Consider the following 23,145-nt stretch of genomic DNA (forward strand, 5'->3'; position numbering starts at 1 on the left):
AGGACGGTGGGTCAGAGCCCGAATCATTTTGCAGTGTGGAAGCAGGTCAAGACACAGACCCAAGTCAGAAGGTCTGCATAGTACAGTAATGACACATTAGCACAGCTGTGAGACCTGGGTCCAGCAATTGGGCTTGGAAACATCAAGTACACAAGCAAAGCTCCCACAGACCCTGTCTTAGAGTGCAGTGTAGACATACTCTCAGTCTCTATCTCTAAGCCCTGCTCTACACTATGAGTTTAGGTTGAATTTAGCAGCATTAGGTTGATTTAACCCTACACCTGTCCACACGACCAAGCCTGTTTTGTCAACTTAAAGGGCTCTTAAAATCAATTTCTGTACTCCTCCCCTGCGAGGGGTTTAGCGCTAAAATCGTCCTCGCTGGGTTGAATTTGGGGTAGTGTGGATGCAATTTGACAGGATTGGCCTCCGGGAGCTATCCCACAGTGCTCCATTGTGACCACTCTGAACAGCACTCTCAACTCAAATGCACTGGCCAGGTAGACAGGAAAAGCCCCGCAAACTTTTGAATTTCATTTCCTGTTTGGCCAACGTGGCGAGCTGATCAGCACAGGTGACCATGCAGAGCTCATCAGCACAGGTAACCATGTAGTCCCAGAGTCACAAAAGAGCTCCAGCATGGACTGAACGAGAGGTACTGGATATGATCGCTGTATGGGGAGAAGAATCCGTGCAGGCAGAACTCCGTTCCAAAGATGAAATGCCAATATATTTGCCAAAATCTCCAAGGGCATGATGGACAGAGGCTGCAACAGGGACACACAGCAGTGCCACGTGAAAGTTAAGGAGCTCAGGCAAGCCTATCAAAAAACAAAGGAGGCAACAGTCGCTCTGGGTCAGAGACCCAGACATGCCGCTTCTATGATAAGCTGCATGCAATTCTAGGGAGCCTCCCCTACCATTACTCCACCACTGTCCGTGGACACCTGCAAGGGAAGAGGATTTTGTGGAGGAGGAAGATGAGGAGGAGGAGGAGGAGGTTGAGGATAGCACAGAGCAGGCAAGCGGAGAATCCCTTCTCCCCGGCAGCCAGGAATTCTTCATCACCCTGGAGCCAATACCCTCCTAACCCTCCCAAGGCAGGCACCCAGACCATGAAGCCGGAGAAGGCACTTCTGGTGAGTGTACCTTTGTAAATATAATACAGGGTTTAAAAGCAAGCGTGTTTACTGATTAATTTGCCCTGAAGATTTGGGATGCATTTGTGGCCAGTATAGCTACTGGAAAAGTCTCTTAATGTGTCTGGGGATGGAGCAGAAATCCTCCAGGGATATCTCCATGAAGCTCTTCTGGAGGTACTCTCAAAGCCTTTGTAGAAGGTTTCTGGGGAAGGCAGCCTTATTCCGTCTTCCATGGTAGGACACTTTACCATGCCAAGCCAGTAGCAAGTAGCCTGAACGCATTGCAGAACAAAGCATTGCAGCAAATGGACCCAGGCTTTGCTGGCATTCAAGCAACATTCATTCTTTATCTCTCTGTGTTAGCCTCAGGAGAGTGATATCATTCATGGTCACCTGGTTGAAATATGGGAAATTTGTTTAAGGGGACATTCAGAGGTGCCTTCTCCTGCTGGGCTGGTTGCCTTTGGCTGAAAAGAAATCATCCCCGCTGTTAGTCACGTGGTGGGGGGAGGCCCGTTCATGCTGAGCTGTTCACGTTTGGCTGACAGGGATCTTCCCTGATACTAGCCATGAAGTGGGGGTGGGGGATGAAGTGATCATCCCAGAGAATTTGGCAGGGAGGAGTGGGTTTGGATTGTGCTGCACATTCACCCTAAAACCACAGCCCCTCCTTTTAAATGGCCAACCCAACGGGCTTTGCTTGGTATGGGAAAGGAGGATGCTGCTGTTTGAAACTGTTCCCACATGTTATAAAGGTTGAAGGAGCCGAAACCCTTTGCCTTACCATGGCTGCCTGCAAGCTGAATTCTGTTGCCCAGCTGAGGGTGTGTGATGTCTTGCACCAAAATGGCAGGCACATGTGCTATGTAATGTGAATCACTTGATTCAGTGTGAAATAGTCTTCACTTTGTTCTCTAAAATGTATCTTTTTAAATACTACTCTCCCTTTTTTCCCTCCTGCAGCTGCAAATGTTTCTATGCTCCCCCTATCAACTCCGTCCCAGAGGCTAGCACAGACTAGAAGGCGAAAAAAATGCACTTGGGATGATATGTTCTCAGAGCTCATGCAGTCCTCCTGCACTGAAAGAGCTCAGCAGAATGCGTGGAGGCAAACAATGGCAGAGTCTAGGAAAGCATTAAATGAATGCGATGAGAGGAGGGAGGAGCACGATGAGAGGAGGCAGGATGTAATGCTGAGGCTAATGGGGGAGCAAACTGACATGCTCAGGTGTCTGGTGAAGCTGCAGGAAAGGCAGCAGGAGCACAGACCTCCGTGGCAGCCCCTGTATAACTGCCTTCCCTCCTCCCCAAGTTCCATATCCTCCTCACCCAGATGCCCAAGAACGTGGGAGGTGGGGGGAGGCTACAGGCACCCAGCCACTGGCATTCAATAAGTTTTGAACTGTAGTGTGGACTTGTCCTTCCCTCCTCCCCTTATCCACCACTCCTCCCAGTGCTTCCCTCCTCACCCACCCCTCCCAGGCTACCTTGCGAGTTTCCCCCCTATTTGTGTGATGAATTAATAAAGAATGCATGATTTTGAAACAATAATGACTTTATTGCCTCTGAAAGTGGTGATCGAAGGGGGGAGGTCGGTTGGCTTACAGGGAAGTAGAGTCAACAAAGGGGGCAGGTTTTCATCAAGGAGAAACAAACAGAACTGTCACACCGTAGCCTGGCCAGTCACGAAACTGGTTTTCAAAGCTTCTCTGATGTACAGCGTGCCCTGCTGTGCTCTTCTAATCGCCCTGATGTCTGGCTGTGCATAATCGGCCACCAGGCGATTTGCCTCAACCTCCCACCCCGCCATAAACGTCTCCCCCTTACTCTCACAGATATTGTGGAGCACACAGCAATAACAATGGGAATATTGGTTTCGCTGAGGTCTAACCTAGTCAGTAAACTACACTAGCGCGCTTTTAAATGTCCAAATGCACACTCTATCACCATTCTGCACTTGCTCAGCCTATAGTTGAACTGCTTCTTACTACTGTCCAGGGTGCCTGTGTATGGCTTCATAAGCCAGGGCATTAACGGGTAGGCTGGGTCCCCAAGGATAACTATAGGCATTTCAACATCCCCAACAGTTATTTTCTGGTCTGGGAAGTAAATCCCTTCCTGCAGCCATTTAAACAGACCAGAGTTCCTGAAGACACCAGCGTCATGAACCTTTCCCAGCCATCCCACACTGATGTTGGAGAAACGTCCCTTGTGATCCACGAGCGCTTGCAGCACCATTGAAAAGTACCCTTTGCGGTTTATGTACTGGCTGCCCTGGTGGTCCCATCCCAAGATAGGGATATGCATTCCGTCTATCGCCCCACCACAGTTAGGGAACCCCATTGCAGCAAAGCCATCCACTATGACCTACACATTTCCCAGAGTCACTACCCTTGATAGCAGCAGCTCAGTGATTCTGTTGGCTACTTGGATCACAGCAGCCCCCGCAGTAGATTTACCCACTCCAAATTGATTCCCCACTGACCAGTAGCTATCTGGCATTGCAAGCTTCCAGAGGGCTATCACCACTTGCTTCTCAACTGTGAGGGCTGTTCTCATCTTGGTATTCTTGCACTTCAGGGCAGAGGAAAGCAAGTCTCAAAGTTCCATGAAAGTGCCCTTATGCATGCGAAAGTTTTGCAGCCATTGGGAATCATCCCAGACCAGCAACACTATGCGGTCCCACCAGTCTGTGCTTGTTTCCCGGGCCCAGAATCGGTGTTCCATGGCAGGAACCTGCCCCATTACCACCATGATGTCCAAATTGCCAGGGCCCGTGCTTTGAGAGAAGTCTGTGTCCACATCCTCATCACTATCATGACCGCACTGTCGTCACCTCCTCGCCTGCTTTTGCAGGTTCTCCACATACTGCAGGATAATGCGTGAGGTGTTTACAATGCTCACAACAGCAGCGGTGAGCTGAGTGGGCTCCATGCTTGCCGTGGTATGGCATCTGCAGGAGAGCAGGAGAGCAGAGTTGCAACGGAAGCGGTGGCTGACGACGGATGCCACGAGAATAGATATTTCTACAGAACGACGAGAGGACCTGTGAGGTTGATTTATGGCACCAGGAGAGCAGGAGAGCAGAGTTGCAATGGAAGTGGTAGATGATGACAACATGGAGAAATTTGCTAGTGAGACTGAGCTCATTTACAAGAGCAGGAGAGCAGCGTTGCAACAGAAGCGGTGGATGATGACGGTTAGTGGTCCTACTGCACCGTCTGCTTACAGCAGCACCCAGGACACAACAGCAGGGGTGACGGTAAGCTAAGCTGAGCAGGCTCCATGCTTGCCGTGGTATGGTGTCTGCACGGAAAAAAGGCGCGAAACGATTGTCTGCCATTGCTTTCACGGAGGGAGGGGTGACTGACGACATGTACCCAAAACCACCGGCGACAATATCTGCCCCGTCAGGCATTGGGAGCGTAACCCTGAATTCCAGTGGGCAGCGGAGACTGCGGGAACTGCGGGATAGTTACCCACAGTGCACCGCTCCGTAAGTCAATGCTAGCCACGGTAGTGAGGATGCACTCCGCCGACTTAATGCGCTTAGTGGGGACACACGCAATCGACTGTATAAAATCAATTTCTAAAAATCGACTTCTATAAAATCGACCTAATTTCATAATGTAGACATACCTAAGTATATTTCTGTACTGTGTTTTTGTGTATGTCTGTCAGTTTTTCTGTGTAACATTCTGAGTCTATTTTGTGATTTTGGCTGCCTACCTTTGTCTTTGTAGTCTGTCTCTGAATCCTTGTAGTCTGCCTCAATATATTCATCTGCCACCCCAGCAGACCACCTCACTACAGCGAAATGTATAACACTGATTTTTATATATATATAAGGCTGATTCTTGCCAAATACAAAATCAGTGGCTATGAACCAGAAAGAAAGCACCAAAATCCAGAGGAGGACAGTGCAATCTATCTGAAAGAGGAGAGCCTCAGATAGAAAAACACTTTGTTCACCACTGTCCAAAATGTGAGGAACTGAGAGAAAAGTATTTCCTCAAAATCTTAAACGCGATGAGACTTTTCATCAACAAGCAAGGCAGGAAAGCTGAGGGAAGGAGGGAGGCAGTGATGGCAACCTACCAGCCCAGAAAGGGACCCAAATGAAAGAGGGCTAATAACCCTTTCCCCAAACACAATGCTAACCCCCGCGGTGGGGCAAACGGTAACTGCGTCTGGCAGTCACCGGCGGAGCACCTCTTGGACAAGACGTGTTTGCCTTGCCACGCTAGTGACTTGCTGAAGTGCTGAGCCACACATCCAGTGGGGGGAGGGAAGGGGTGTGTGCCTCTCTCTCGGGGAGGGTACGCGTGGGTGCCTCCCTCTGCACTGCCAGCGACTCTGCCCCCTTCCCACTTCCTCTCCCCCTGGCGCCCCGGCCCGGCTGCGCGGCCCGACGGAAGGGGATTAGCGCTCGCGCCTGCCCCCCTGGCTGGGGCGTGCGTGCGGGGCTCGGAAGATGGAGGGCTACAGGCTCTTCCTCGTGCTGCTGGTCTCGGCGCTGCTGCTTGGCTTCCTCTCCGTGCTCTTCGCCCTCATCTGGGTCTTTCATTACCGGGAGGGGCTCAGCTGGGACGGGGGCTCGGCGGAGTTCAACTGGCACCCGGTCCTCATCATCACCGGCTTCGTCTTCATCCAGGGGATCGGTGCGTGCGCGGCGCCTGCACCAGAGGGCGCGGGGAGGGCGCCGGGGGACCCGGGCCGGGCCGGGGGCGAGGAAGCCTGGGGGGGGCTGGGAGGAGGGGGGCCCGGGCGCGCGTGGGGCTGCGGGGCGAGGAGCGGGGCATGGGGCTGGAGGGACTGGACGGACCTGCCGGGACAGGCCAGCGCACAGCCTCGTGCGGCTCTTGTTATTGTTGACACGAGCCGCCCGGAGACTCGCGTTCTCGCTCGTGAGCGCCCCGCCCGCCCGGGGAAGGGACAACGCGGCTTTCGTGACTCGCCCAGGCGGCTGGGTGGCTTTTGCGCTGGGGCCGCTGATCTACCCTGGCCTGGCATTTCTGTGCGCTTTGAGTAACGCGGCGGCGCGCTGGCAGGCAGGCAGGGTGCAGCCTTCCTGCAAGTTGTGGAACTAAATGTCAGGGCTGAGGCGTTACTCTGCTCCTCTTCCTCTTGCCGTGTCTGGGTCGCTGCTTCGCCCGGGAACAAGCAAATCAGGAAAGAGAAGGGAGGGTCTGCACCACTGACACCATGCCCAGGGAAGTTTTGCCTTAGCCAGAGCCAACGGCAGCATCCTATATGCCATTTAAAAAGCAATTAGTCACTGTGGCTTCAGTGCAAGTCACCCCATCGGACTTCCACTTCTTGTTTTATGTATTTTTAACGCTGCAACCTAACTATTGTGAAGTGGCCAGGGCGGGGAGGGAGCTGTTTTCAATAACTGTTTTTGGTTGCTTAGTCTTCAAACTTTCAATGACTTTCAAGCGCTTCCTGTTAAACAACTACCCCGATAATATTAACTATTTCTCCTTTCCCTTCCATAACACACCATTAGTCCCTGGCACCTTTGATCTAAATGCAGAGGGTGCTCAGAATGGGCTAATCGTTACTCTCCATTTTGGACTGTGACTTAACTTTTATTACTTAGAATGTTTGCGAGCTCACCAGAAACAACGAATGAAGACATACTGTGGTGCACAATTGTACCTTTATGTAATATGGGGGAGAAGAGAAAAACTTGCAATTCTCTTATTAGGCTGTAAACAATAGAGAAAGTGGTAGGAAAGCTATGGGTGAGTGGAATAACAGTGACATTAATCTATTATGTCTATGATTTGGTCCAAATTGAGATTACAGAGTGCAAAAATGAAGGCATTAGACTGCATCAGAAAATACTGAAGTGTTGGGTGAAAATAAAATGGATAGAATAATAGAGGAAATGGACATAGAAGAATAACAGAAAGGATTCCAAGAATCTACTCCCACTGCAATCTGGTAAAATTTGTGTCGGCTTCCACAGGAGCAGAATCAAGTCCTATATTAACAAATGTCCAGGTGCAGTGCAGAAAAAAAGTAAAATACCAGATTATTTTACCACTTTTTTCTTTTTGTTCAGCATTTAAACTTTTTTGCGGGAGGGCAGGGAATCATTTCTAGCCCTTCTGTTTGCAAAAAATTTCAATATAAATGTAAATTAGTGTCTTTTTTTTTCACTTTATACAGTAGTGGTTAATTTAGAAGGTTATTTTTGACCACTTTAAATACCAAAGTTTTTGTTTGGTTCACTGCTGAATGATGATTCAGATTCATCCAGTAAGCTCACTAGTCCAAAACATCACACTATTTCATAGGAAACTGCTGCATGCACATTCCTGCAGCAGAAAAGTCAGGCTGCATCTACACGATGGGGCTGTCGATGTCAGCTATGCCCCCTAGTGCAGACACAGCGTACGCGGATGAAAGAAGTTTTTCTTTCAGAGTGGCGACACCACCTACCCAAACAACGTTGTCTACATTGATGGAAGCACTCTACACTGCAGGTTGTTAGCCCTGACTGACACAGCTAGCCTGATGTAACTTTTCAGTGTAGACATAGCCTCAGATTTAAAATCAAAACATAAGGGTGTGGGTGGCCTTTTAGTTTTGGTTTGGACAGGGAGTTGTGATTTTAAAAATAAAATCCAAAACTCATTCCTTCAGTGGGGAAGTAGTCCCAGTTTGGTAGCTTAAAGAAAAAATATTTATTTTTTGTCCGTTTCTAATAGGTTCAGTAGATCACATGAAGTGCAGTTGTAGGGTCTGATTACACTTCTAATGGTAAAACTCCTATTGACTTCAGTAGGAGATGGATCAGGCCTGTGACAGGGTGAATAGAGCCTCATGGGCAAGGAAGAGGCCAGAGAGGCCCTTGTGATAGGACTAGCCCCACCCTTCTGGCCCTCTCAATTATACAGAAGAGGGAGGAAGGCTGAAAGGGTGGAAACTGCAGTCAAGGGAGGCGGGGTGTGTGTGTGTGTGTGTGTGTGTGTGTAAGAGCAGGATTGCCCTAGGCCAGTGGCTCTCAACTTTTCCAGACTACTGCACCCCTTTCAGGAGTCTGATTTGTCTTGTGTACCGCCAGGTTTCACCTCACATAAAAACTACTTGCTTAGAAAATCAGACATAAAAGTACAGAAGTGTCACAGCACACAATTGCTGAAAAATTGTTCTTTCTCATTTTTACCATATAATTATAAAATAAGTCAACTGTAATATAAATATTGTACTGACATTTCAGTGTATAGTATTTAGAGCAGTATAAACAAGTCATTGTATGAAATTTTAGTTTGTACCGACTTTGCTAGTGCTTTTTCTGTAGCCTGTTGTAAAACTAAGCAAACGTCTAGATGAGCTGATGTACCCTCTGGAAGACCTCTGTGTACCCCCGAGGGTACGTGTACCTGTGGTTGAGAACCACTGCTCTAGGCACCAGGCTGTAGGAGTGACTCCTGATACTGCAGAGTGAACTCCTAGGTTGGAGACCTTCACCACTAAGTAGCATACAGCAGACTCCGAGGGCAAGACAGACAGGTTGAGTCTGCCACGGAGTCCTAGCTAGAGCTATTTCCACAAACCCATTACCTTGTGACTGGATTGTTGACAGCACTGTAGATTCACTAGCTCCTTTCCCCAGTCCCTTTTTCTGGGACCTCATGGAGAAAGTATCCGTAAAGGCATGGGGTTTTGTGACTTCCATTTTGATCTCCCAACCAGAGAGACTTAAGGCAGCCCACAAAGGGCAGACCACCACCTGCCAATAGTATGGAAGTGGGGCTGGTGTTGTGACCACCTGGTGTAGATAACTGGGCTTGGTCAGGTTCCCCCACCCCCTGAGGAAGGAACCACCAAGGACTCTGTTACAAGGCTCTTAATCAGTCTGCATCACACGAACAACTTTTATTTACAAGCAGGGGAATTTATTTGTGCAGAAAGTAAACAAGTTTCTCTCTATAGACCTTTTCCCCACCACCATCACAACCACCCCGAGATTTGGTTTGCCCTTCTGCTGTGACCAAAGGTTTTGTTTAAAGCAATATTTGCACAGGGGATTTTTAAAAAGTAAATAAAAGGTCCTCACAGCTCAAAAGAAATAAGTGTAAAAAGAAGTCATTGGTAAAAGAATTATCTATGATATTAAACTCTGAGTACAGTTAATATTGTCAAATAACAGGAAAAGCAAATGTGGAGAATGAAAACAAGATTGTGCAAGAAATTGGGATTAATACAAGATTAAGAACATAAACAACAAGGTTATAGACCAGATCTAAAATTCACTGAAGTCCATCGAAAGACGGCCATTGACTTAAAAGGGATTTGGAATTGGATCAGGCCTTAAAATAGGGCACCCCTTTGTACACAGACTGTGAAAAGAAGTACAATTGCAAAGTAATTAATATTGTATTAGAATGGAATCTCAAATTAAACTTAACTGTGGGATATGAACGGGTAACCAGATCATCCAAACTGAGAATAGAATGAGCACATGTGGTTATTTAGGGGTGGAAAGTTATGGAAAAGCAGAAGTGTGAGGTATGAAAAAGAAGCGTGGACAGTGGTTGAGAAGTAAACTTGTAAAATGACCGAGACAATCTAAATTCAGCCCAGGAGAAAGGGAGAAAGCTGGTTGTATTGCTGTTCTTTGTAAGTGATGCAAGAATAAGCACAACTGGAGATCAGACATAGTAAATGAGCTGTGAAAGAAAAAGGTGCATGGGCCCCTACACAGAGGTAAAAAAATCTTTATTGCATGTCACCAGCTCAACCTCCAAGATGAGTTTGACACAACAGTGTGTACGAGGATGAGCAGGTTCAGAGATTAGCACACATATTTAATGTAGCTAAATTAAATGTTAATGAAATTATTAATTTTCTTAACTAATAAGATAATTTCACAGCAGTTTTTAGAAATACTTGTCACTGTTTCAATATCTTTATTTGGTAAATGGGCTGAATGGAGGATTGCGTAGGATTGGAGAATGCCTCAAAGCTGTATTCCCCTCGCTTTTTTATGTCCACCTCCAACTGCCCCCTAGTTACCACAGTGATGGGCATGGTGCCAGTATATGAACATAAACAGAAAATAATTTAGGTTCCTCCACGCATGGGAGTGGAAGGGATGGTGAGCCCTTAATCACCTGAGTTTTAAGACCAACATTTTCACTGGAATTCCTTAGTTTCACAAAACTTTGAATACATCTGTGTTGCACCTGCAAAATTCCCATTTGTCACTGTAAAATGGATAATGGAAGCAAATAATTATCAGTTCAAGTACAGTTATGGAGGCCATAACAACTGGGCCTCAAACACAGCCTGAACAACTCCTAAGGCATTCCCAAAAAGAGACACAAATAAGCAACTATAGTTGAACCCAAACTTCTTCCCTAAATTGCCTTTACAAGAAGAAATAGTACAGTAAATTAGGATTATGCCAAAACGGGTGACCAAGGAACCTTAGCATGTCTGAATAGTTGCTAAACTCTTGGACACATAAATATCCATTCCCACAATTTATCCAAAAGCCAGTGGAATTTTTGCCCTTATAATTCAATTCTGAAAGTTTCCTAAAAAGATGATAGAAAATGCATTACATCTTCCTCAATCCATTTGTGCCAAACAAGTTTCTGAACAATTTTAAATGTAACTTTTTTATTTATGAAGGAATCTCAGGAAGATCTAGAAAGGTATGCAAGCCAGTGTTCATCAGTGGGGATGATGGAATAAATCTTCCCAGATTATTTAGAGTGTCATCTGTGTGAAGTATTATAAGTCCTATCTTAAGTTGGGCCTCTATAAACTTTAACTGTTTAATGGTAAACAAAATTATTTTTATTAATTGAAAAAGCATCTTATGCTTAGGTTAGCATTTAGTAGGAAAGTTATGAAATAATTTACCAACAGAGAACTGAGGTACATTCCACAATATTTTAAGAAGTGCTGAGAATGAGGGGATGTGATGGATGTGGGATTGTTGATAAAGCTATTAATTATTTTTATCAAGAGATAATTCTTATTGAGTGTGTACCTCATGCTAGAACTCAAAGCAGAGGATGCACCAGTCTTTCCCAGCATGGACCAAAATAGTTTCCTCCTGAGCCTACACATTTCTGGAACATCTGATCTTGTACAACCAGGGACATTCAGATAGGATTTTCCATATGATGAAGTACGGCTTAAAAACTGCCCACTAGAATTACAATTACTTTATCCAGAATATCTGGATACACTTAATTGGCCCTGAAGCTACAAAGGTGGTCTTTGATACGGAGTAAAGGGAAACCTACCCTGTAAAATTTAAGACTATGTGGAAATAAAGTGCTGTCTCTTGAGGCCAGAGCAACACCTGCTGCCACTTGAAACATCTGGGTCATCAGTGATGCCAGCCTTGACCCACTGTTGCTGCCAGAGAGAAGCTGCATGCTTTAAGTTATGAGCTATGATCACCTAGTTCCAGTAAACAACTACTACATGAGTAGACCTGGGCAAAATTCTTTTAGTGAATAGAAAATATAACCCCAAAATGCATTTTTTAGGGCATCAAAACTATTTGTGAATTAAGATCAAATTTGGTGTCTAGTTTCAGCCAAACTAAAATGGATTTTTTTTTCTGAAAAAGTCAAAACAGTTGGTTTTTTTCATTGTTTTGGGAGTTTTTTATCTGAAACCATTTTTTTTTGGTTTGGTTTGATTTATCATTTTGTCAAGAAACCGAAAAAAATCCATTTTAGTTTGAAACTAACCAATTTTTTCCTGGTTTGGCCCTCAAACCAAAAAAATCAAGTAATCACTCAGCTCTACAGCTGTGAGTTAAAGACCATAAGAAATGAAGAAATGTAAACTCTTACAGCTGTTTATCATTTAGTTCATGGGGACGCCTCAAAGCTCCTGTGCTCTGAGTATGTGAATAAATATTGTGTTTATAGGTAACAACACCTTTAATAGTCTCCTATCCTAAATAAAATCCAACTATCCTTAAATTAGCCAATAACTTTTCAGAGTTAAGGAGTAATATTCTGGCATTGGCTTTTAACTTTGTAACTCTTAGTCATTTTTAATTTGAAATAAAAAATTTCATATGTAATAGAAAATGTAAATTTCTCATTTTTTAAAATATTATTATTAGTTTGTAAAATATAAAGGACCAAATTCTGCCCTAGATACCCATTAATAATAGAAGTCACATTTGTGTATCAGAGGGCAGAATTATGCCCACATTATTTTCAGAAAACTTTGGGAATAATTACATGAAAATCTTCAAGAAGTTGTTTACGATTATGCTACTTCGCTTCATTCATAGTAGGACAAGGCAAGGCGTTTTCCTTCTTGTTAGATAGTAATCATGAGACTGACATGCTGAACTATAGCAATCTTTGCTATGTCATGTGGTTTGACTCCTGTCAAGCTGTCTTGAAAATGAGGCTGCCATCTTTTCTGAGTTTGAATAGTGCATGCTTTACTTGTATCCCATTCTTGAACAAAACCCCATAAAATACCTAAATGCTGTATGCACAGTTATATTAAGAGCATTTTTTCATTCCTACGTTATGCTTCCCATAGGATGTAGAAATTTACATTGATCTGAGAGCTGTTCATATTCAAGGACATTCCACTGGTGAACAGAGTTCTCTTTGTGAATTGTGTAGTGAAATTCTGTAATTTCTGGCATGCATTGTACCCAAATAAAAATTCAAATGCATAAATAGGGCCTTAAAAGCAATTTGCCATTCATTATTATTCATCCAAACACACACAACACATATTTCCTTTCAGGATTCCTATCATATATGATTTCATTAATAATGCTAAGATTATAGCACAGCAGTGAACTGAAAGCATGAGTGCTGTTTATTTTGCTAAGTAGTGATTTTATCCTTATATTACTGGGGAAAAGTCAAGAAATACACTCCCCCCTCTCCCCAGTGTACATAAGAGTACATTCATGCTCCCACAGAGCAGGAACATTTCATATAGCTAGGAATACTCTCATTCTTTTGTTTTCAGCATAGTTAACTATATATACACTCAGCTTGATCCTAACACATCTGAATGCCAGTCTGCAGCCAGAAAAATTAAATGAGGATTTTAGCAATTAGCTCATTGTTAAGAAACCATTGCTTTGTTTATTGTGAAGGGACTGTCCCCTCCAACCATTAAATGATTTTTGGATTTTTTTTACATTAAAGTGGTAAATTTCTGCCTCTCTTCATTCAGTTGCTTTTCCTCCCTTCATTGATATTTCCTTGGAAGGGAGGGACCCGTGCTCATAATCTGTTTTTTTCTTATTGGTGAGCAGTTAAGATAATGCTATTTCATTGGCAATCCAGAGTCAGATGAAGCCTCTCCTTTCTGTAAATAATATAGTTTAAGGACTGACAGCTGTGTAAAAGGGGTCAGTGCCAAAAAAGACATGACTTGTGTACATTTAGTGGATTCTGAATTAGTAATAACAATTGCACAGCAATTCATTCCACATATTTTCTCAGGAAGGGGCATGTGGTATCTAAAAAGTCAGTACCTGACAGGAGAGTAATACTTTCAGACTTAGACAAAATATACAATTTGCTAACATTCTTTTGCAATATGCATATACTAAAAACTATACTGATACAAGATTAAGTTTTTGCCTAACCCCTTTGGTTTTAAGGGCCAGATTTTGATTCCCTCACTCTCACTGAGTAGCATCTTACTCCATATATAGTCTCATTGGGGCAATGGAGCTACTTGAGGAGTAAAGCGCTATTTAAAATGAGTAAAGGCATCTGAATAAATTTTTCCAGTAGATGATCCCATGGATAAATGAATTAGGCCACAATCCTGCAATCTTATCTGCAAAAGAGGACCCATGTGCCCTGTAGGATCCCACACAGATCAGGCTTCAGGAGTGGGGCCTAACATTTGTTTGCTGTTAGTTTTTAACCTGCTGAGACAAAACTTCTACGAAAAAGTTAGAAGAAAGTTTCTCCCTAGAGGTTATACTTTGGCCTGAATTGTGTGTTGGGAACTAATGAGATTACATGTAACACTGTGAAGTGGGAGGAAAAAAATCTGACTCCTCTGAAGTTTTTCCTGTTCTGTAGTTCACACTGGAATTATTTGAATTATGCATGATTATCAAAATCCTTATAGAAAAGAGATTTACTATTAAATCTTGCTTTTATTCCCTCCTCAGCCATTATTGTGTACAGATTGCCATGGACCTGGAAATGCAGCAAACTCCTGATTAAATTCATCCATGCTGGGTTAAATACCATAGCAATGATTCTTGCAATTGTTTCTCTGGTAGCTGTTTTTGATTTCCACAATGCCAAGAACATTCCCAACATGTACAGTCTGCACAGCTGGATTGGACTGGCTGCTGTTATATTTTATACTCTGCAGGTCAGATTTTAACTACTGTATTTATAAATAAGATATAAAGCTGAAGAATGTGTCCTATAATTAATTAAAGTACAGTAGAACATCAATCATTTACATTAACTACGAGGAGACCTATTTTGATTTACTGAATATTGCAAATGTGCAAATAAACACACAAACGATTAAAAAATGTCAAGGATACTGTATCACTAAATGTATTTTGTTTATTTTACTTTGATGTAAAAATAGTAGTATCACCACAGTAGCATGGGCAACGGCGGCAGTCGTGGGGGCCAGTTGTCCCGAGTATGTACTCAAAGGGTTCAAGTGGGTTTGTACTCAGGGAAGCTTAGCCTGTGCTATCATTGCTGCACTACTATTTTTAGTGCATTAGCTCAGATAAGAGCTAGCACAAGTATGTGTACACGACCTGGGAATCACATCCCTTGCTTGTTGTGTTGACTTACTCTATAAGTTTAATATGAGTCATTTTCTCTACCTTCAGTTTAGTGATTCTGCATTTTGAGCTGAAGCCTGTACAATTAAAAGAGGGCTTGGTTACCCAATGGTCACGAGGAAACACAGAAAATGCCCACTCCTGAGCTTTGTCCCTCATTCTCCAGGCTGGCAAGAGCAGGGAGTCGTGTTCTGACACTGCAAAGGGGGAGCATTTTGCATCGCTGTTCAGCATACGGTCTATTGTTGACTAAAAGAGCAACAATTACTGGTTTATGAGAGGCCTATTGAAATATAAAAAATATTACTCTCATTATTAGACATTCCACCATTGCCCACCATTCAACATTTCTATAGCAAAGCAGTAATGCCTAAAGAAAAAAGTTTTAATATGACAAGTTTTTACAAATTAATAGTCTGAATAATTATATTTCAGTAGAATTCCTGAGACAATGCTCATATACAGTACTGTAGCTAGAAGATACTCTGTTCCTATGGATATGGTACTGTAACCTGCTCTATTTGGACAAAATTTATTTGAATACAGTGAAGTGAAAGGTAATCTATCTAGGAATAGAAAAGAATGCAGGCCATCCCTATAGAATGGGGGCTCTATCCTGGAAAACAGGGACTCTGAAAAGGACTTAGGGGTCTTAATGGACAAGTAACTCAACATGACCTCCCAATGCGGGCGTAAAAAAGGCTAATGCGATCCTTAGATATATAAATGGGAACAGTGAGTAGGAAGGTGATTTTACCTTTGTATACACCATTCATAAGAATGATACTGGAATACTGCATCCAGTTCTGGTGACTGCATTTTAAAAAGGATGTTGACAAACTGGAGAAGGTGCAGAGAAAAGCCATAAAAAATATTTGAGGGCTAGAAAAAATGCCTTAACATGAGAGATTAAAGAGCTCAACATGTTTAGTTTATCAGAAAGAAAACTGAGAGGTGACTTCTTCACAGGGAGAAAATATAGGGCTCTTTAGCAGAGAAAGGCATAACAAGAGCCAATGGCTGGAAAATAAAGCAGGACAAATTTAAATTAGAAATAAGTTGCACATTTTTAACAGTGAGTGGGATTAACCACTGGAACAAACTACAGAGTGAAATCGTGGATTTGCCATCTCTTGATGTCTTCAAATCAAGACTTGATGCCTTTTTGGAAGATATGTTTTAGTCAGACTTAAGTTACTTGGCTCAATACAGGGGTATCCAGGTGAAATTCTTTGGCCTGTCTTATACAGGTCAGACTAGTTGATTTGTGGGAAGGGGGAGAAATCAAAATGAAAGAGGATACTGTTAAAATAAAAATAATTTTCACTCCATACAGTATTATTCTGCCATAGTTTATTGAAAATGAAAGCTTTACTGTTGGAAGACAGGATCCTGGGCTAGATGGATCTTTGGTCTGACCCAGTATGGCCATTCTTATGTAACTTAAAATGGTGTTTTTCACTATGCAGTGTGGTTACTTTTTACCATTTCCACTTAGTTTGGACAGTGGTAGAAGATTGGTTTATTTATAATCCATTTCATGGACTGTGTCTTAGGAACTAGCACAATATTGTCTTTGCGTTTAACACTATAGGGCAACATACTTAAAAATATATTCCTAGTCCAATTAGGTTTGGATCTCAGACACTTTAAAAATGAACCTTTTAGGGTGGTTTCAATTTTCATTTAAAAGTGCAGATTTCTTTCACAGTTTTAATGCTGAATCTGTATTCTGTGTTTAGCTTGTCTTAGGTTTTGCTGTCTTTCTGCTGCCCTTTGCTCCAGTTTCTCTTCGAGCATCTCTCATGCCAATACATATTTATTCTGGCCTTCTCATCTTTGCAACAGTGATTGCAACAGCTCTCATGGGATTCACAGAGAAACTTATTTTTGCTCTGTAAGTACTATATTTCATAATTTCACCCTTCCACTTGTTTGCTCATTAAATTCAACGATGAAAACTATCGTCAAGTTTGCATACACCAATGTATTCTAGTATTGATCCAGTGTTTATTTTTAACAACATGAATAGTAGTCTTTTTTTTTTAGGCAACTTTAAGATGATTGTCCTTAAAACAGTTCTTTTTATTTATTTTTTCCTGCAAAGGAAAAATCCTGCATATAGCACATCTCCACCAGAGGCGATTTTTGTCAACACTCTTGGTCTTCTGATTCTAATCTTTGGTGCTCTTATTTTGTGGATGGCAACAAGACCCCACTGGAAGCGCCCACCAGAACAGAATTCTAAAATTCAGCAACCAAGTGGAGGGACACCTGAAGGTACAGAAGAGGAATCCACTATGACAGACTGCAGCAATACAGATAAATCTGATGTGGAGTTCAATAGTGAAGCAGCAGCCAGAAAACGAAACCTCAAACTTGATGAGGTAGGGCAAAGGTCTACCATGTAAAGGGAGTACACAGAATTGCTGTAGTCTTACATTATAAAAAAAGCTATTCCTCTCCAGCTATTGATTACATTTGGTATTTAAACAGGGAATTTCTATCAGGCTTGCTTAATGCAGTTCAATTTTTCTGTCCAACTAGTATGAGCTGAAAAGGTCTCTAAAATTCAGTAAGACCCACATTTGTCATGACATTCCTTATTCTATCTCTGTCTAAAAGAATTGGGGACTGGGATGAAAAATCATGTTGAGATTTGTGCCTTTTAAGAAAAACGTAGTATGTTTGGAATAAGGACGGAGTTTAAAAAAGCATCTAATGGGAAAATTTCTACATCACATCTTAATTTATCGGTTGTTTCAATGCAGTTCACTAGTTTCTTTAACCAGTTATTATGACTGGGACAAAATGCTGCCCCGAGTTATGCTGTGAATGGGCATAAATGAGAGTTGTATATGCACAGCAGAGTGCAGAATTTATCCAATAGCACATGCCTATGCTGTTTTATAATATTGTTCCACTTTCTTAAGGGCCTGATTCTCAAGCATTTTTCAGAATCATATTGTAAACGTTTTTGGCCAAAAGTTTTGAAATTAGGAAAGAATTTTTGTTGAAATTTTCACTAAAATGTCATGTTGTTTTTGACCAGCTTTTTCCATTTATTTTTTTAATGAGTGTTCATCAACATTTTGAATTGGTTTTAAACCAGCTCTAGTAAATGTACAGATTTATAGCCAGCACTCACCCTTGGATATACGTGATTGCTACTGAAATCCATGGGAGCTACAAGTAGACATCTAAGGGAAGCGTTTGACCTGTCTTGAAATGTATGCAGTTTTTGCATTCACTTCATTAATAGAATTACAAAAACTATGTATTGGGTCATCGAATCCATCCCTTTCCTTTGGCCTCTGGAACCAGTACAGTATGGTCCTTTGTGGTTATATCTTATAAGCTAATATTTTGAAGCCTTTTTTCTTTTTGTTTTAATCTGGAAGAGTAAGATGAGGAAAGCAGTGTCTAATGGTTTAAGCACTGGAGTAGAAATCAGGACATATGGGCTATGTCTACACTTCAGTTAGAATCCAGTGGCTAGTCTGTGCCAGATGACTGGGGCTTGGGCTAAGGCTGTTTAATTGCAGTGTAGACAGCTGGCATGGGCTAGTGGCTGGTTTTTAATTACAGTGTAGACATACACATGGATTCTGTTCCCACCTCTGCCACTGGCTCATTCCAATCTTAGGCAAATTATATAACCTCTGTCTTACTTTCTTCATTTGTAAATTGAAGATTTATGTAATGCTTACCTTAGGCAATTTAACGTTTGTAAAAGTGCTTTGCACTTCTATAGCTTCTTCTGACAATCAGTATTAATGCATTACTTTTATCTAAAATCTCTCTCAGATATAAAAATAAACATTACTTTTACTCACTTGCATAATTTTAGAAGAATGGAAAACTACTCTCATAGAAAAATAATTATAGTGGATGGCTTTATGTGATTTTAAATGTCCAAAATGATTAGCTTTTCTCTTGCAATCTGCTTGTAAGGGTTGCCAAATTTACTTTTGGAATCCTAGTGTCTAGACCTAAAATCGTATTGACAAGTGGCATAACTACTTCATGTTTACCACTATTCATGTTGCAAAGAGCTCTAGACTAGACCTGTGGACACTATACCACTTTCCATTTCTTCTGAAGACTATTTTCATTTTGATTTATTTTTCAGCTTCTCACATATATTTAGGCACATTAGGATCCCACAAATATTTTAAACTTTCTAGCTCAAAGTGATGCATTGATGTACATAGTTTTGATTGCTTATTGTTATTTTAGGTCTCCTTTGAGATAATAAAGCACCTTGTGTCATGAGCTTGGGTCTATAATAACATTGAATCATTTGACAATACAAGAAAAGCTAGTATATTAATTCTTAGAAAAATTTCTCTACAGTTCTGTTTTGGTAAACAAGGTTTATATCCTAGGTTTCTGTATCACTTACATATATGTCTGACAGAGCTTAAAGTCTTAATGTGTGCTTGATCTTAATATAATTGCTTAGAAAAAGATTTCTACACACATTGTTTAAAAAAAAATCATATTATTGACATCTGCCATTTCCTGTTAGAAAACATATGGCCTTAGGAGATCAGAAACTTCTAAACATTTTAATGTAGAACTCAGATATGAGACGGGAAAATACTTTCTTTCCATTGCCTGATCAGACCTCCAGTCCCACTCTTTGGGCTTGTCTACACTACCCACCGGATAGGGTATAGACGCGATAAATCGACCGCTGAGTGCTTTCCTGTCGACTCCGGTACTCCACCAGAATGAGAAGCGGAAGCGGAGTTGACAGGAGAGTGTCAGCTGTTGAATTACCACAGTGGAGACACTGTGGTAAGTAGATCTAAATACGTCAACTTCAGCTACGCTATTCACGTAGCTGAAGTTGCGTATCTTAGATCAACCCCCCGTGGTAGTGTAGACAAGCCCTTAGTAAAAGAGAGGGCTGCTGCTTCCATCTTTTTAAAGTGTACACTAGGTGTGTCTATATTTCCCAAAACAATCTAGATTCACTAAGAATCCCTCTGTAGTCTGAGTCTAAAATCAAGAAGGCACTCTGCATTCATGGTAATGTTTGTTAAGATAAGAGGAAAAGTGAGGAAAATTAGTACTTGTCAAAGTTCACTGTGACCAATTTATATGTCCTTGAATTTACTGCATCCTATTATGGCTGTACAAGTTACACATGAGAAAGGAAGGATCACCGTAATTTACACAATGTGCTAAATTGCACTGTGTTTTTTCCTATGATTTTTTCATAATCGGATCAATCTACAGTGTTTTTTGAAAGCTTGACTCAGTGAGCACCCGATACCGGAATAAGGCCCTTAACAAAACAAAACAAAAAACAACAAAGATACTTTAGTGCTTATAAAAGGTGCCATCTTAACTCTGGAGGCTGGATTCCTGTGTTTATCTATAGAGCAGGTACAGCACAGGAAGCAGTAGTTCAAATGTCTACAAACTTGCCAACTCTTGTGTCTCAGCCACCTGTGGAGATATGCAATACATTTTTAATATCCATTTAATCCTCATGCACTGCTGAGACTGCTAATATACGTGACATCTGACATAATAAAGACATAAGAAATGTGGGTCTTTTGTGTGCAATATGGACACCTGCCCAGGAAGTGGCCTGGAATAGACTAATTTCACATGGGACATAGCACAGTAACTATTTAATCACTTCTAACTTGGGCTCTGGTGGAACCAGAAACTTACAGGTGAAAAGTTCTGCATTCTGTTAACAGTGCCTTGAGTTATACTAGTGACTATGCCTTTTATTTTCTATTTGCTACCTATACTGTCTAAGATTAACTTGAAATTAGTTGTAATGATACTGTTTAAAAGAGCAGTATCACTTTTTCCCCCTTCCTATGAAATACATTATAAAATCTTTCATTCTAAACTGATAATAAAATAACATTTCTATCCCAATTCAAAAATGCTTCTTTTAGTTCTGTCCTGGAAAAATATCTTTAAAATAAAGCTGCTTTAAGGACTGAAGAAAAAATGTTCACCTTTTAATCAATTAATGCCTAAAAAGCAATGGAAATCTCACATCCTAACTTAAATTATTACACTGTAAGTGGAGCAGGTTAGCTTACCTCTCATCATAGGGTATAATAGGGTATTTCTCAGAGCAATTTGTCAAGAAATATGCATTCAGAGACCTGTTAAATCTTACATCAGATAAATAAACTGCACATATTCTTGCTCTGTTTGAAAAATGTTATAAATATGTAACTTGTATTACCTCTAGTAAAATGTGATGTGCAAAAACAAGTTCAAGTCTTGTAGAAACGTGGAACCCGAAGGTCATTTTCAAAGGCAAAAATGGGAGTTAAGACCACAGCTTCTACCAGCTTTCAACTGGATGCCTAACTGTGCGTTTGAAAATGTCCCTCTAAACTATTAGACTTTTAAAGGGAGATTGTCACAGAGCTTAGACACCAATTTTGGACTTGTGTAACACTATATATAAATAGGGGGTGAGGAAGGCTACAAAACCTAAAATAAACAAGTATTTTCCTTTAAATTGAATGAAAACAGGATAACTTTTAATGTATTTAAATGCTTCCCTGCAGTACTAGGCATTGAGACATAACAGCATTTTGTTCCTCATGAATGCAACCGAAAAAAAGGGAAACTGAGAACTAAATTCACTCTTCGGAGTGAATGCCAGCACTAGACAGCATAAATTATTGAAAATTAGATTTAAAAATAATTTCTATTTTGAATATTTAAAGTGGTGGTAATGATTTTTAAGCTAAAATGGAGTTGAATAAAACCAAATAGCTGAACGTACAATAATTACATGTAAATTTCTCTGTCACAGATAATGAAGATGATTGCGTATGAGATTGTAAATAAGGATTAACAATGTACATGCAAATTACAACCCGGGATTTTAGTAAGATGGTAAAAGAACATTACCAAAATATTTTCTATTTCATGAGAGTTCTTTACTCTATTTCAGCCTATTTATAAGGAACTGAAGCAACTGAATGTTTGATCATTTGCAGTGCTTATTTGTAGAGGAAAAGAAAAATGTTTTATTACAATGTATATTTCCTTACTCTTTTTTGTATGTCAATAAAAAGTATTTTTGAAGCTTGCAATACTACTTAGTGTAGAGGTGTATTCTGATACTAAATCTCAAGCGTTTGAATTCGGTGCGAATTCAAATTTGGGTTTTAATTACAGTGTATACAGTATATTGTTACAGTGAAGAGTGCTAAGCAAATTCAGTAACTGAAGATGTAAATATTCCCTGTAAGTTTCATGCTGAATACTATGCATGGTACACCATTAAAAGATTTGATTATAATCACAGTATCATAAGGGAGAAATTTTGCATATTCACTACCTAATGATTTCTGTGGAAGTTGTGCAGACATACTGGAGAAAAGAATATGGCCATAAAGTTGTTATATTCTATAAGACTATGACCCCCCGCACAGTGATCTTTGCCAGCCGTTCTGTAGCTTTGCCACCTGGCATTTAGGCAGAGTTACCTTGACCCCAAGAATAATGGCCACCAGATACCCAGTTCAATTTGGCCTAAACTAAAAAAGTCTTTATTTGCAGTTTTACAGAGAAATTTTAAGACAAATGACTATGGGTAATCTTTTACCAACTGCCTAAATCTCATTGTTCAAAGTCACGTAAATACTTAGGAGCCTTAATCTCACTGAAAATCTAGGGGAATTAGTCTTATAAATCATGTAAGTGCTTTACAAAAAATGTTATCCCATATTCACACCTATATGAATAATAGGAAAGTATGGTCAGACTTAAACTTGCAGAGTATAACAAAATTATCCTGTCGACTGGTGTGAAAAAATATCTTTTGGTATCTTCTTGCCTGGGAGAGGCATAGCAGAAAAGAGTTTCCTCCGCAGAAATTTCTCCAGAGAGAGTTATGAGCTTTCATTTAGCAATTCCATGCACCTGGCTCACCTGGCTCAGTATCCATTTTCCACACCCTGGCAGGAGCCAGTTTTCCCTGTAGCCTGCTAAACTGTCTCAACATGGACCTCACTCACATGCTCAACTGCCTCAGTGTAGACCTTGTCCATGTGCCAGTGAGAATAATGGAAACAGGGGAAGGTGTTTCCCCCACCCCAAAGATACCCTCCCTCTGCTATAGGCATGGGACAGCTTATTCCCACAGTTTTCAGAGCAAGCAGGAAAATTTCAAACATGGTAGTTCTGTGAACTAATAGG

The 23,145-nt window shown here is 41.3% G+C and overlaps 1 protein-coding gene and 1 long non-coding RNA gene across 3 annotated transcripts in view; one reads left to right on the forward strand and one right to left on the reverse strand.

The window, feature by feature from the left end:
• Positions 1-23,145, reverse strand: part of LOC311528552 — a 97,653-nt gene that overhangs the window by 14,029 nt on the left and 60,479 nt on the right. The gene's annotated exons all lie outside the window — the stretch shown is intronic.
• Positions 5,461-22,254, forward strand: CYBRD1 (cytochrome b reductase 1). 2 transcript variants are annotated; one of them, XM_084643058.1, is made up of 5 exons: positions 5,461-5,803; positions 14,302-14,510; positions 16,689-16,843; positions 17,054-17,333; positions 21,755-22,254. In XM_084643058.1, exons 1-5 carry the CDS (start codon positions 5,617-5,619, stop codon positions 21,794-21,796), a joined length of 873 nt encoding a protein of 290 aa, XP_084499184.1. In that variant the 5' UTR covers positions 5,461-5,616; the 3' UTR covers positions 21,797-22,254. The 2 variants fall into 2 exon arrangements, with proteins under 2 accessions (XP_084499184.1, XP_084499185.1); XM_084643059.1 differs by having other exon boundaries at positions 5,467-5,803; positions 17,054-22,254.

Source organism: Lepidochelys olivacea, assembly GCF_965140295.1.
Source record: "Lepidochelys olivacea isolate rLepOli2 genome assembly, chromosome: 11".
Classification (NCBI taxonomy): domain Eukaryota; kingdom Metazoa; phylum Chordata; order Testudines; family Cheloniidae; genus Lepidochelys; species Lepidochelys olivacea.